Source organism: Rhinatrema bivittatum, chromosome 12 (genome assembly GCF_901001135.1).
Source record: "Rhinatrema bivittatum chromosome 12, aRhiBiv1.1, whole genome shotgun sequence".
Taxonomy (NCBI): Eukaryota; Metazoa; Chordata; class Amphibia; order Gymnophiona; family Rhinatrematidae; genus Rhinatrema; species Rhinatrema bivittatum.
Window position 1 is genome coordinate 87,372,736 of NC_042626.1, and position 12,878 is coordinate 87,385,613.

At 48.7% G+C, this 12,878-nt stretch overlaps 1 protein-coding gene across 1 annotated transcript in view; it reads right to left on the reverse strand.

The window, feature by feature from the left end:
• The window catches only part of SNF8 (SNF8 subunit of ESCRT-II), a 126,191-nt gene that overhangs the window by 80,485 nt on the left and 32,828 nt on the right, over nt 1-12,878 (reverse strand). The window contains 2 exon segments of the mRNA XM_029574009.1: nt 989-1,093; nt 2,063-2,201. Of these exon segments, the coding sequence (XP_029429869.1) occupies nt 989-1,093; nt 2,063-2,201 (244 nt within the window).

Sequence of the window (12,878 nt, forward strand, 5' to 3'; positions counted from 1 at the left end):
GCGCTTCCTGGTCTCGTGCCGGGTGGTCTCTGGCTGCGGGGGGAGAGGGAGATTACCTTTACCGCCCCGCTTGGTATTGCACCTGCTGCCTCTCAGCCACTCCCTTCCTGGGGGCTAAGTCCACGCCGGGAGCCGGCTACCAGACAGAGGCTTACCTCTGAAGGATCTCTGAAATCACCTCAGGAATTCTCGACTGGGGGAGGGACCCTTAGGTATCACCGCAGGACAGCGGGGCTCCTCTGTAGAAGTAAGATTATTTCTTCTGTATTTTGGAATTTTTCTCTTTGGTTTGGATTTTCTAATGCTGTGCAAGCGTGTGTATAGTCCCAAACTGCTAAGGAGACAGAGAAATACTGAAAAGCAGAGCTTCCTGCACGGATATATGTAGTGCTGATGTCAGACTGAAATCTGACTCCATCTCCAACTGCTATCAGGAGCACACTATACCCATTGGTCCTGAGTCCATCTGCTACACGCTAGGAAATATAAGTTTTGATTAATCGTCTAATATAAAATCAAACTGTTATACAGTAAAGTAAATAATATAAACAAACAAGTTACAATATGTTACAACACAATAAAATAAATTATAAACAATAAGTTCTACAAATAAACTAAACATAAAAACACTGAATTAAAAATAAGCCCCAGAACAAACGACATCAATTTAAAAATTAAAATCCAATGGGAACAATAGGCTGAGGTTGCCTGTCTATAATCTTTGGCAGGTGCATGCATGCACGGTCACACTCAGATGCTCAGCTGGAGCCTTAGAGTTTCTATAATATAAGATGTGTGTGTGTGTATATGTACACACCTCACCTTCTCCAGAGGCTTGCTGCTGGTGCCCAAATTCCTGCACTGTTCTTCCAGTCTCTTGAGAACAGCACAGCAGTTTAGGCAGCACATGGCTCAGTATACACACACAACCCCCACCCCCCCAGTACTGCTTACAAGATAGCTCTTGTAAAGCAGTCATGAGTCTTACCTCCATTCCTGTGTTTCAAAGCCAGACAGACTTCAATAATCTGAACTCCCAACTCATAATAAAAATCTCCAACTCCAAGCATCTCGGCCCAGAATCCCTTACCAGCTAGAAAGGTAAGCAGAAACATGATTTTAAGAGGTTCTGATACCTTTTATAGGAACAACTAGCCAAAAGACCTGGTATTACTCATATTCTCTAATGCATAACTCATTTAAATTTTAAAATCAAATAAAATTGAAAAAGATAAAGATTGTTTAATTTCATTAGGAAGCATATTAAAACTTAGAGAACCTCTCCTTAAGCTACACTGACAGCCTGTTGTCTGGCAGCAAAAGTATATTTGACTTCTCATGTTGGTCAACTCTAGAGAGTGCTACTGCGGGAGAAACAGCCATTTCACTTAGTGGCATAAAATGTGGTAGGAAAATAATACAAATAAAATGGGGATGATCGAAAGTGATGGTTGTTAGCTGTTGCTATGGTAATCATAGTAGGCTAATGACTGAACCTTTTTTGTCTCTCATATTCATTTTTCATGTTTTTGTTTCTATGCTTTTTCAGCACTTGACTGACCTGAATGACGGACACCAGCCTTATAAAAATGTAAGAATTATCCAGAAGTCTTTTTTTCAGAGATAAGCACAGGAATGTAATGGTATGGCTGCCCTACTCTACAAATAAGGCAGTAGGAGATGCAGACAAAGATATGCCACTAAGGCTGGAGGTTCAGTGATGAATATCTAAGGACTTCTCATTATTCAGTGCTATGCTGCACAGGATTTGCGTTTGCATGCTTATCTCAGAATAACACAAAACAGAAGTGGCTGAAACATGAAGGAATGATTGTACTTGTAGCTCTGTGCATAGGAAGCACTAGTATTTTATTAAAAAATATCCATACTTAGCTGCCATGCATTTTAAGTGACAGAATTAAACTGCTAGATAGTAGTTTTATTTCTCATCTTTCTCCACTGATTCACAGAAACAGAGTACCACGGCTGATATTGCAATAGATTTAGAGTGCAGTTGCAGAACTCTTTTACATATAATAAAATTGAATCGTATACTTCATACAGGCCAATGGATCCACCCCAATTGTTGCACACATGTCTTGGAATTGTACACGGAAATGGGCATTTTTACGAATTTCTTGTTTGTGTTTGCTGGCAAACTCCTCGAGATTTGTTTTAAACATATCCAACTGTTTTGACATCTGGAAGATAAACAACATAAGAAGTAGTGAGTCAAATGTAGGATAGCAACTACTGTGTCCCAGAAGGGGCAGAGCTCCAGCTGGAGATTACAGGCAGAAACCTTTTCTGTGGCACAATTTGTGATTAGATTTTTCTGTGATCTAGCTTAACCAAAAGTCTGAAATGTGTTTTAATACAATATAGAAAGGAAGAGGTACACAGCAGAAGCAAAAAGTATTTGTTCAAAAAAATATTTGTATTATTCAAAAAGAGGTCTGTTTTGGAACTCAGTGTAGGCCTTACAGATTGTAGGTACTCTGTTTATATGGGACCGAAAACTCATTTTTGAAGATAAGTTCCCACAAATGTATGCAGCATGGGTGCAAAGTATGAGCCACAATCTCTGTGCAGACTTTAGCTTCCCCAATTTGGCCCAGCCCCTATTTTGTGCATGTCAACATATATGTGTGCCATGAGCACTGAAAATACTTTTCCCCAGAATGAGGGGAACATAGTAACCAAAATGTGTTTCACACATATACACACACGTTTTGAGTGTATGTTCCACAACATTGTAATTTATGTCAGTTGAATATTAGCTCTCTGGGCCTGGTCAGAATGAGAAATTACTGCTTACCTAATGATTTCCTTTTCTTTAGTATAGACAGGTGGATCCAGAACAAGTGGGTTATGCACCTCTACCAGCAGATGGAGACAGAGCAAAGCTGACATCACAGTATATATACCCCTCCAGTCACATCAGCCTGCCAGTATTCTCTGCAAAAGCCAACTGTGGACAAACTAACAAAACTCGATTAATAACAGATAACCATTCCAGCACTCAGCCAACAGGAAAACATTGAGCTCAGACAAAGAATGTATGAACACTAGTCTAGGGACTGGATTAACACTTACCAGTAACCCTTGGAAACACTCAGCCATGCAGGAGGACAATAGCACATGGACAGGAAGGTTGATCCACCTGTCTATACTAAAGAAAAGGAAATTATCAGGTAGGTAGTTATTTCTCATTTCTTAGCATTTAGACAGGTGGATCCAGAGCAAGTGGGATGTACCAAAGTTACTCTCAAACAGGGCAGGAGGCTGCCAGTGGTCCAGTCAAAAACCACACGTGAAAAGACTGTGTCCTCTCGGGCCTGCACATCCAGACGATAATACCTGGAAAAGGTGTGTAAGGAGGACTTTGTCGCAGCTCGGCAAATGTTGAGGTGAGACAATTTAACTTCCGGCTATGACATTGCCTGAGCCCTAGTGGAATGAGCCCTAACCTGACTAGGCAACAGCTGCTCAGCATTGACATATGTGGCCCCGACTACCTCTTTAGCTATTGTAGCTCGCCCTGTTTACTTCCACTGTGGAGGACAAACAGGTGATATGTCTTCTGGAAAGGTTTAGAAACCTCCAGATACCTCACGGGTTGCAACAGGCAATATTCATCCACATCTCTCTCTATCCAGAGATGGCAGGGAAATGGACTGATTCAAGTGAAAATCCGAGACCCCTTTTGGCAAAAAAAGAAGGAACAGTACGCAGCTATATCGCCCCTGGAGTCAACCGAAGGAATGGCTCCCAGCAAGACAAGGCCTGCAGCTCAGATACTCTTCGCACAGAACAAATTGCCACAAGAAACACTGTTTCCAGCAGAGCGCACTGTTAACCCGCGATTGGACACGCGTTTGACATGCTAGCTTTACCCCTTATTCAGTAAGGGGTAATAATGCATCAAAAATATGTTATATTGTAAAGCGCAATGCTGAATTACTGTTTGAATGTAAACCGAGGTGATGTTACTTACGTACCCCAGTATAGAAAAATCTATAAATAAATAAATAATAATAAATAAAAACGCGCGTCCAACCCCCCCGAACCTAATAGCGCCCGCAACATGCAAATGCATGTTGATGGCCCTATTAGGTATTCCCACGCGATTCAGTAAGTAAAATGTGCAGCCAAGCCGCACATTTTACTTTAAGAAATTAGCACCTACCCAAAGGTAGGCGTTAATTTCTCTCGGCACCGGGGAAGTGCACAGAAAAGCAGTAAAAACTGCTTTTCTGTGCACCCTCCGACTTAATATCATGGCGATATTAAGTCGGAGGTCCCAAAAGTTAAAAAAAAAAAAAAAGTAAAAAAGAAAAAGAAAAAAAAAATTGAAATAGGCCCGCGGGTTGAAAACCAGATGCCCAATTTTGCTGGCGTCTGGTTTCCGAACCCATGGCTGTCAGCGGGCTCGAGAACCGACGCCGGCAAAATTGAGCGTCTACTGTCAAACCCACTGACAACCGCTGCTCCTGTCCGAAAAGAGGCGCTAGGGATGCGCTAGTGTCCCTAGCGCCTCTTTTTACCGCCGGCCCTCATTTAAATAAATTAAATTACTGTATTGCGCGCACAGGAGGCTCTCCCATGATTTTTACTGTATCGGCCCATTTGGTAGGTAACCTGGCCTTTCCCCTAGGCCTCCAAGGTAGAGGTTTTCAGGAATGACAAGCAAAAGGAATAACAGACATAACTTTGTTTTATTGTTCCACACAGAATCATATTCTTTTGATCAATTACATGCACAATATGATATATCTCAAACAGTTCTAATGGAGAAATTACTTACCTGATAATTTCGTTTTCCTTAGTGTAGACAGATGGACTCAGGACCAATGGGTATAGTGTGCTCCTCATAGAAGTTGGAGATGGATCAGATTTCAATCTGACATCAGCCCTAGTACACATACCCCTGCAGGAAGTGCAGCACTTCAATATTCTCTTCGAAAAGCATTGTGGATATATGTGTCACCGACTAATTTGATTAATTTTATAACTTGGTTTAACTTTAACACTTGATTAACTTGGTAAATTTGATCTGGTTGACTTGGCTATAGCTGGAGACCGCCAGGATACTCAACCGGAAAGCGTCACCACCTGGATGGGTGAGTGTCCTAGGTGAATGAAAACATGGCTTACCCTTGAATCATTCGAAGGTCCATGCGTAATGGCAGCCAAGGGTGGGATGCTGAGTCCATCTTTCTACACTAAGGAAAACGAAATTATCAGGTAAGTAATTTCTCCATTTCTAGCATGTAGCAGATGGACTCAGGACCAATGGGATGTATAAAAGCTACTCCTGAAGCGGATGGGAGGCTGTCCTTGACCCACTTAGTACTGCCCTTGCAAGGGCCGTGTCCTCCCGAGCCTGAACATCCAGGCGGTAGAACCTGGAGAAGGTGTGGATGGAGGACCATGTCGCCGTCCTGCAAATCTCGGTGGGCAACAGCATTCTGATTTCTGCCCAGGACACTGCCTGGGCTCTAGTAGAATGGGCCTTGACCTGTAGAGGCGGTGGCTTGCCTGCTTCTACGTAGGCCGCCTTGATGACATCCTTGATCCAGCAGGCTATGGTTGCCCGCGAGGCCGCTTCCCCTTGTCTTTTCCTGCTGTGAAGGACGAACAGGTGGTCCATTTTTCTTACGGGTTCCGACATTTCCAGGTATCTTGATAGGAGTCTGCCGATGTTGAGGTGGCGTAGGTTACAAGCCTCTTCCAAATTCTTCAACTCATCTGGCGATGGTAGCAAGATGGTTTGGTTAAGATGGAAGTTTGACACCACTTTGGGAAGGAACGAAGGGACCGTGCGTAGCTGGATGGTTCCCGGGGTGAGCCTGAGGAATGGTTCACGGCAGGACAGTGCTTGTAGTTCCGAGATGCGGGCTGAACAAACTGCCAGCAGGAATGCTGTCTTTAAGGATAACAGGTGGAGTCACAGACCTCGGAGAGGCCGGAAGGAGTTTCCTGCTAGAAAATCCAAGACCAAGTTGAAATTCCAAAGAGCTACCGGCCACTTTAGTGGTGGGCGGATGTGTTTAACTCCTTTCAGGAAGCGTGAGACGTTCGGGTGAGAAGTAATGCTGTCGCCCTCGCTCTTGGAGCCATAGCAGGACAATGTGGCTACCTGTACCTTGATGGAGTTGAGGGGACAGCCCCTTCTGTAGCCTGTTCTGTAGGAATTCCAGGATCACGGGAACTTTGAGCGTGGTATGATGTCATGGTCCTTGCACCCGGTTTCGAATACTCTCCAGATCCTTATGTACATTAAAGATGTGGAGAACTTGCGTGCTCTGAGTAGGGTGTCGATTACAGCCCCCAAGTACCCGCTCTCTCTCAGGCGCACCCTCTCAATGACCAGGCTGTAAGAGAATTGAGCTGGATCCTCGTGGAGGATCGGTCCTTGTTGAAGCAGGTCTCTGTGTGGAGGCAGTGGCAGGGGGTTCCCTGCTAGAGTCTTCTCATGTCTGCATACCATGGTCTTCTTGGCCAGTCTGGGGCTACCAGAAGTACTAGTCCCCTGTGAAGCTGTATCTTGTGAATGATTGCGCCCAATAGGGGCCATGGCGGGAAGGCATATAATAGGGTCCCCTGTGGCCAGGTCTGTACCAGGGCATCGATCCCCTGGGACTGAGGTTCCCACCTGCGGCTGAAGTACCTGGGTACTTGGGCGTTGGACCGGTTTGCCAGGACGTCCATGTCTGGTGTCCCCCACCGGTTCACTATCATTTGGAACGCCGCGGATGACAGCATCCGTTCTCCTGGGTCTAGACTTTCTCTGCTGAGGTAGTCTACCGTGATGTTGTCTTTCCTGGCGATGTGGGCGGCTGAGATCTCCTGGAGGTTTACTTCTGCCCATGACATTAGAGGGTCGATTTCTAGAGACACCTGTTAGCTTCTGGTTCCCCCTGATGGTTGATGTAGGCCACTGTTGTTGCATTGTCCGACATTACTCTGACTGCTTTGCCTCGGAGCCTGTGAGCGAATCTTAGGCAGGCAAGTCTGATCGCCCGCGCTTCTAGGCGGTTGATGTTCCATCCCGACTCTTCTGCATTCCACTGCCCTTGGGCGGTTAACTCCTCGCAATGTGCTCCCCATCCGCGTAGGCTGGCATCTGTGGTGAGCAGGGTCCATGTTGGTGAAGATAGCCTCGTCCCCTGTTTCAGGTGGCTGCCCTGCAGCCACCACCATAACTGGGTCCGGACTCTGCCCGGGAGTGATAGACGGACAGCGTAGTTCTGGGACCGTGGATGCCATCGTGTCAGAAGTGAGCGCTGTAGGGGTCTCATGTGAGCTCGCGCCCGTGGCACTACTTCCAAGGTGGATGCCATCAGACCGAGGACTTGTAGGTAAATCCCAAGCTATGGGGCGAGGTTCGCTCAGGAGGGCTTGTAACCGGTTCCTCAGTTTTGATCTCCTTGTGGAGGTCAGGCTGACCTTGTCCTCTTTGGTGTTGAATCGGACTCCTAGGTATTCTAGCGACTATGAGGGTTGCAAACAACTCTTGTTTGTGTTGACCACCCATCCGAGGCTCTCCAGTAGAGATTTGACTCTGTTGGTTGCTTGGTGACTTTCCTCTGGCGATTTCACCCTGATCAGCCAATCGTCTAGGTAAGGGTGCACGAGGATTCCTTCCTTCCTCAGTGTTGCCGCCACCACCACTATGATCTTGGTGAATGTCCGGGGAGCTGTGGCTAACCCGAAGAGAAGTGCCCGGAACTGGTAGTGACGGTCCAGGATTTTGAAGCGTAGGAAGCGCTGATGTTCTTGATGAATCGGGATGTGAAGGTAGGCCTCCGAAAGATCCAGGGATGTGAGGAACTCTCCCGGTTGTATCGCCTTTATTACAGAGCGTAGGGTTTCCATGCGAAAACTGGGGGATCCTCAGGTGGCGGTTGACCAACTTGAGGTCCAGGATGGGCCTGAACGTCCCCTCTTTCTTGGGGATGATAAAATAAATGGAATTTATTTGGTTTTTTTTATAATGCCCAGTATTTTTTATAATGCCCAGTATTTATTTCTTGTGGGGGCACTGGGGTTATGGCCTCGAGGGCCAGTAGCCTGGTCAGTGCAGTTTCCACTGCCACCCTCTTGGAGGGGTCGTGGCAGGGGGATTCCACGAACTTGTCCTGGGGGGGGGTTCGTAGGAAATTAAGATAGTATTCCTCTCGAATGATGGTTAGGACCCACTTGTCCGAAGTTATCTCGACCCATCTGTGGTAGAATAGGGCTAGTCTGCCCCCTATGGCTTCTTCCCTTGAATGGGTCGGCTGAATCTCATTGTGGGGTACGGCTAGGGCCTGGACCCGAGCTGGTTCCCCTCTTGTTGTGCTTGTTCCAAAAGGACTGGTTCCTGACCATAGGGCGGGGTGCTTGGTAGTTGCTTCTGTATGGATTGAAGCGCTGTGAACTTCTGCCCCTGGAAGATCGGGGGAAGGGTCGCTGGTTTTTCTTATTCCTGTCCTCCGGTAGTCGCAGTAACAGTTGTTAGCCAGTTTCTCTAGTTCGCTGCCGAACAGAAGGAATCCTTTGAAGGGCATCCTTGTGAGACGCGTTTTGGAAGATGCGTCAGCAGACCAGTTTCGGAGCCAGAGTTGTCGCCTGGCAGCCACAGCTGATGACACTCCTCTGGCCGCTGTGCACACCAGATCGGAGGCAGCGTCCACAAGGAATGATACTGCTGGTTCCATGGCCTCCCCAGGGGTGTTGTTCCTGGTCTGAGATAGGCAGGCACGTGTCACTACGGTGCAGCAGGCCGCTATTTGTAGAGACATAGCGGCGACGTCAAATGACTGTTTAAGGATGGATTCCAGACGCCAGTCCTGAGCATCTTTGAGCGCTGCTCCTCATTCCACTGGGATAGTAGTGTGCTTCGAGATCGCGCAGACCATGGCAGCCACTTTTGGGCATGTCAGAAGGTCCTTGGCCGCCGGGTCCAGGGGGTACATGGCTGTCATAGCTCGTCCCCCTTTAAATGTGGACTCTGGAGCACTCCATTCCATGTCTATTAACTGCTGGGCGGCTTGTAAGAGAGGGAAATGGCGAGAAGTTTGGCGGAGTCCCTCTAGCAGGGGGTTCGCCTTAGGCTCCCCCGAAGCGCCTGCGTCCGGGATAGCGAGCTCCTTCAGACTGGGGCTACCAGGTCTGGGAGCTCATCCTTGGTGAAGAAGCGTCTCATGGTTCCGTGAGGTTCTGTCCCCGGGGGGAGTTCCCCTTCCTCTAGGGGCTCTGTTTCTTCTTCAGAGTTGTCCGTGTCCCCATAGGTGGGGCTTCTGGGTTATGGAAACATTTGTCTAGGCCTAGAGAGCCCTATAGCATAAGGGTCTTCTGGTGGAGACTGTGGCTGTCTAGTCGGAGGCTCCGTCTGCATGTGGAAGAATTCCACCCATGAGATAGACACTGGGTCAAAGCTATGGGGCATTGAGTCCCTGGGGGTCCCCGTCTGAGGGGGTGTCCCGCTGGAATTTGCTAGGTCCGGGGTACTCACTGAGGAGCTAGTACTCTGTCCTGGGTGGGACTGGCCCTGGCCTGGATATCCCAGGACCTCCTCGCATTGGGCGCACAGGGCGTTGGCCTCTTCGCTTTGTGTGGCTCTGATATGGCATGCTGGGCAGAGGCCTTTGGCCTTGAGCTCCGTTCCCGGTGGTGCCATGGCTGTAGGTGCATGGTTTAATGGAACAAAGTCAGCATAGCTTTACCCAAGGCAAGTCTTGCCTCACAAATCTGCTTCACTTTTTTGAAGAAGTTAATAAACATGTGGATAAAGGTGAACCGGTAGATGTAGTATACTTGGATTTTCAGAAGGCATTTGACAAAGTTCCTCATGAGAGGCTTCTAGGAAAAGTAAAAAGTCATGGGATAGGTGGCGATGTCCTTTCGTGGACTGCAAACTGACTAAAAGACAGGAAACAGAGAGAAGGATTAACTGGACAATTTTCTCAGTGGAAGGGAGTGGGCAGCGGAGTGCCTCAGGGATCTGTATTGGCACCCGTACTTTTCAATATATTTATAAATGATCTGGAAAGAAATACGAGTGAAATAATGTTGAGATTACTTACCTGATAATCTCCTTTTCCTTAGTGTAGACAGATGGACTCAGAACAAGTGGGTATAGTGTGCTCGTGCTAGCAGTTGGAGACGGATCTGACGTCAGCACGGGTACATATACCCCCACAGGAAGTGAAGCAACTCAGTAATCTTCCTTGCAAAAGCTGTTATGGATATATGTGTACTGACCGATCGATGAATTAGTGAAACAGGATTCCCCTGACCGATTGAAAATAGCTGGAGACCGCCAGCGTTCCCAACCGGAAGACGTCGACACCTGGTAGAGTGGATGCACTCATGTAAGAAGTGATAAGGCTTACCTTGAATCGGTGAAACCCCTGTATACCGGCAGCCGGGCGGGATGCTGAGTCCATCTGTCTACACTAAGGAAAAGGAGATTATCAGGTAAGTAATCTCAACATTTCCTAGCGTGTAGCCAGATGGACTCAGAACAAGTGGGATGTACAAAAGCTACTGCTATTAAGTTCACTTAGAGAATAGCCACTGCCGTTAGCAATGGTTACATGGAATAGACTTAGTTTTTGGGTACTTGCCAGGTTCTTATGGCCTGGATTGGCCACTGTTGGAAACAGGATGCTGGGCTTGATGGACCCTTGGTCTGACCCAGTATGGCATTTTCTTATGTTCTTATGTACTCCCGAGCCAGGCGGGAGGCTGCCTGAGGACCGCGTAGGACTGCCCTCGCAAATGCTGTGTCCTCCCTGGCCTGGACATCCAGACGGTAAAATCTGGAAAAGGTATGGAGGGAGGACCATGTCGCCGCCTTATATATCTCCGCAGGAGACAGCATCTTAGATTCTGCCCAGGAGGCTGCCTGCGCTCTGGTAGAATGAGCCTTGACCTGCAGAGGCGGTGACTTCTCGGCCTCTACGTAGGCCGCTCTGATAACTTCTTTGATCCAGCGGGCGATGGTGGGCCGTGAGGCCGCTTCTCCTTGTTTCTTCCCGCTGTGAAGGACGAACAGGTGGTCCGTCTTTCGTACTGCTTCTGTCATTTCCAGGTATCTGGGCAGTAATCTGCCGATGTCGAGATGGCGTAGCAAACGCCCTTCTTCTGATTTCTTCAAACCCGCCGTGGTTGGCAAGGATATGGTTTGGTTGAGGTGAAATTGTGAGACTACTTTAGGTAAAAAGGAGGGAACTGTGCGAAGATGGATAGCCTCCGGAGTGATTCTGAGAAAGGGATCACGGCAGGACAGCGCTTGTAGCTCCGAGATGCGGCCTGCTGAACACACAGCCAATAAGAACACCATCTTCAAAGTTAGAGAACGGAGAGACAGGCCCCGGAGGGGTCTGAAGGTGGATCCCGCAAGAAAATCCAAAACTATGTTGAGGTTCCACATGGGCACTGGCCACTTCAGTGGCGGACGAATGTGCTTGACTCCTTTCAGGAAGCGGGAAACATCTAGGTGCGTGGCAATGGTCTTGCCCTCCCTCCTGGGACCGTAGCAAGACAGCGCAGCCACCTGAACCTTGATGGAGCTTAGGGAGAGACCCTTCTGAAGCCCATCCTGCAGGAAATCCAGAACAATAGGGATAGTAGTCACATGTGGATTGGTGCCATGAGTGTCGCACCAGGCTTCAAATACTCTCCAGATCCTTATGTAGGTGAGGGATGTGGAAAACTTGCGAGCTCGGAGGAGTGTGTCTATCACCGGCTCCGAGTAACTTCTTTTCTTCAGCCTAGCCCTCTCAATGGCCAAACCGTAAGAGAGAATTGAGCCGGATCCTCGTGGAGGATGGGACCTTGACGAAGCAGGACCCTGAGAGGAGGCAGGGGAAGAGGCTCCCCTGTCAGTAGTCTTCTCATGTCCGCGTACCAGGGTCTTCTTGGCCAGTCTGGTGCCACTAGAAGAACTAGGCCCCTGTGCCTCTGAATCTTGTGTATAAGGGCGCCCAGCAGGGGCCACGGCGGAAAGGCATATAGCAGAGTCCCTGGAGACCATGGCTGAACCAGGGCGTCGATCCCTTGAGAGAACAGATCTCGCTTGCGGCTGAAGTATCTGGGAACTTGAGCATTGGACCTGTCCGCTAGTAGGTCCATGTCCGGAGTCCCCCACTGATCCACAATCATCTGGAAGGCTGTGGGGGACAGCTGCCATTCTCCCGGATTTAGGCTTTCCCTGCTGAGGAAGTCTGCCGCGGTGTTGTCCCTTCCGGCAATGTGGGCGGCGGAGATGTCCTGGAGATTCGCCTCTGCCCAAGCCATCAGCGAGGCTATCTCTAGGGACACCTGTTGGCTTCTGGTTCCGCCCTGTCGGTTGATGTATGCCACCATGGTGGCGTTGTCGGACATCACTGACTGCTCTGTTCCGCAGTCTGTGAGCAAATCGCAGGCAGGCTAACCGAACTGCCCGTGCCTCTAGACGGTTGATGTTCCACCCCGACTCTTCTCTGTTCCACCGCACTTGGGCGGTGAGCTCTTCGCAGTGTGCTCCCCATCCGCTCAGGCTGGCATCTGTGGTGAGCAGAGTCCACCTGGGGGAGGACATCTTCGACCCCCTGCTCGTGTGGTCGGACTGCAACCACCACCGTAGCTGGGTCCGCACTCTGGCTGGTAGAGGTACATGCATGGAATAATTCCGGAAGCGTGGGCTCCATCGAGAGAGAAGGGAGCGTTGTAGTGGTCTCATATGGGCCCGTGCCCAGGGTACCACTTCCAAGGTGGATGCCATGAGACCGAGAACCTGCAGATAATCCCAAGCTATGGGCCGGCTGGCTCCCATCAAGGACCGTAGACGCGTCTGGAGTTTTAACCTTCTCTTGGTGGTGAGGCTGACTTTGTCTGCCTGGGTG